Raw genomic sequence first — 1,784 nt, 5'->3', positions numbered from 1 at the left:
TCGTACTGCGTAAAAATACCAATTGAGTCTCGCGCTCAGACCTCTCAAATGCAAAGCGAGCTTCGCGCTCTGCTTTGTCAAGCGCATACCTTGCTTGTTCTAACTCAAGCTTTCGTTGTTCAAGTGCCAGCTCTTCTTTTTTCATGGCAACCTCTTCAGCCTTAATCCGATTTGACTCTTCCATCATGGCAGTGAAGGTTGAATCAACAGAAGCAGCATCCTTTAAATGTCCAATGCGCTGAAACTTTTTGTTCTCGGGCTCCTTGCTCGATGGGCTCCAACTCGAAGCCAAAGAAGCACCTTCTTCCTCGTTTTTGCGCTTCATGGCCATCAATGCTGCCTCTCGAATCAACTGTTCATCGCTTTCTCTCTTGTCTTGTACTGACTTCGCAGTCTTCTTCTTCAGTCGAGCCAAATCCATCTACATAGCCGTCAAACACTTTTTGGTGGTCTAGAGTACCATATCCGAGATATCTTGTAGCAGTTGGTCCCGCTCTTGGTACTCCTCTTCCGTTCCCGATGCACGCAAAGCCTTTAGAGTGGCTTTCTTGAACGCTGAAAGCAAATCGTCGACTCGTTTTCTGCAGCTGGCTGTGGTCAAGGTGTCGCCGTGGCTCACTCGCTTGTGCTCGCAAAACTCTTCCCATCGAGCGCCAGTTTGACCGCTGGCTGCCTCGAAAGGGGCAATAATCACAACCTCCTTGAGGAGGTCAATGTCTGCTACCACAGAGAATCGAAACGCCGTCTTCTTGCGCCTTATGGCTTCGTCCTGCTCGCTCATATGACTCTCAATGGTCGACGATTGTGGAAACATTTTCCCTGTGGAACATTCTCACAAGGAAATTCTAGAGTCGAAATTTCGACTTTGCGCGTGTCTCCGCACCTTACGGGCAAATGTCCAAATTTCGACATTTGCAAAATCACTCTAATGTCTTGAAGTAACTTCATTTTTATTCGAGGAGGAGTACGTCATTTTTCTGAGTCACGCAATTGTTTTGTGGGACAGAGGGAGAAAACTTCATCTATTGAACTCGAAAACGAAAGTTTTGCGTCGATTCGAAAGATTTGTAAGATGTCCCAGCTCCACATCGTCCCGCCCCTTTGATTCAGGAGCAGCAGAGCGTCAAGAGAAGTGTTGATATTATTGTTCACATTTTTCAGGGGAGAAACGATTTCGAGTAGTACCACCTCATGCTCGCATAATTTTTTGCTGCAAGGGGAAACAGTTCTCCGCGGGTGTAGTCTACAGTCTGATGCAAAATGTTAAGATATCATTTCAATTTGATCTATCTCATCAACTATGAAGAGTAATTTCTATCTGAAAGTAGTGTTGGATTCAACTTGAAATGCACTAAAAAACAAGTGTTATTGCACAAATCGGAAAGGAAAATTCAAAATAAATGTACAAAACTGTTTCAAAACTTGTGCAAATTGTTAGAAACATTCTGCAAAACTTCTCACCCAGAAGAATTCAAATGAAGTACCTTCCTCAAAGCAAGTCTGTTGACCTCAGTTTCCATTCCGTAGCCTTGACGATACGTTGCAACCATGATATGGGCCATGCCGCACAGCTGACAGAGCTCGAGCAAGGCAAGATCGAATTGTGCGTCGAATTCGGCCTTAGCGTAGCCGAGACAGCTAACTTCATCAATCGAAGCGTAGTAGTCTCGAACTACCTCCGGGACCCAACAACCTACGGCAAGCGATTCTCTGGTGGCCGCCTACCAAGCTCAGTGACCGTGACATTTACCACATATTCTCCTTGCTGTCGAGGGCACCCTAAA

The 1,784-nt window shown here is 45.6% G+C and overlaps 2 protein-coding genes across 2 annotated transcripts; both read right to left on the bottom strand.

The window, feature by feature from the left end:
- Positions 1 to 89: 89 nt before the first annotated feature.
- H310_09374 (hypothetical protein) lies at positions 90 to 421 on the bottom strand (the record flags this gene model as incomplete). The annotated part of the gene is made up of 1 exon (XM_008875430.1): positions 90 to 421. A coding segment is annotated over one exon (330 nt), but the record flags the coding sequence as incomplete, so codon positions are not given.
- Positions 422 to 451: 30 nt separating this feature from the next.
- H310_09373 (hypothetical protein) lies at positions 452 to 781 on the bottom strand (the record flags this gene model as incomplete). Its single annotated transcript, XM_008875429.1, has 1 exon — positions 452 to 781. The coding sequence occupies one exon, from the start codon at positions 779 to 781 to the stop codon at positions 452 to 454; it is 330 nt and encodes a 109-aa protein (XP_008873651.1).
- Between the last annotated feature and the right edge of the window lie 1,003 nt (positions 782 to 1,784).

This window comes from Aphanomyces invadans, assembly GCF_000520115.1.
Source record: "Aphanomyces invadans strain NJM9701 unplaced genomic scaffold supercont1.20, whole genome shotgun sequence".
Taxonomy (NCBI): domain Eukaryota; phylum Oomycota; class Saprolegniomycetes; order Saprolegniales; family Verrucalvaceae; genus Aphanomyces; species Aphanomyces invadans.
Note: the sequence above shows the minus strand (reverse complement) of the source record. Positions and strands in the feature narration are given on the sequence as shown.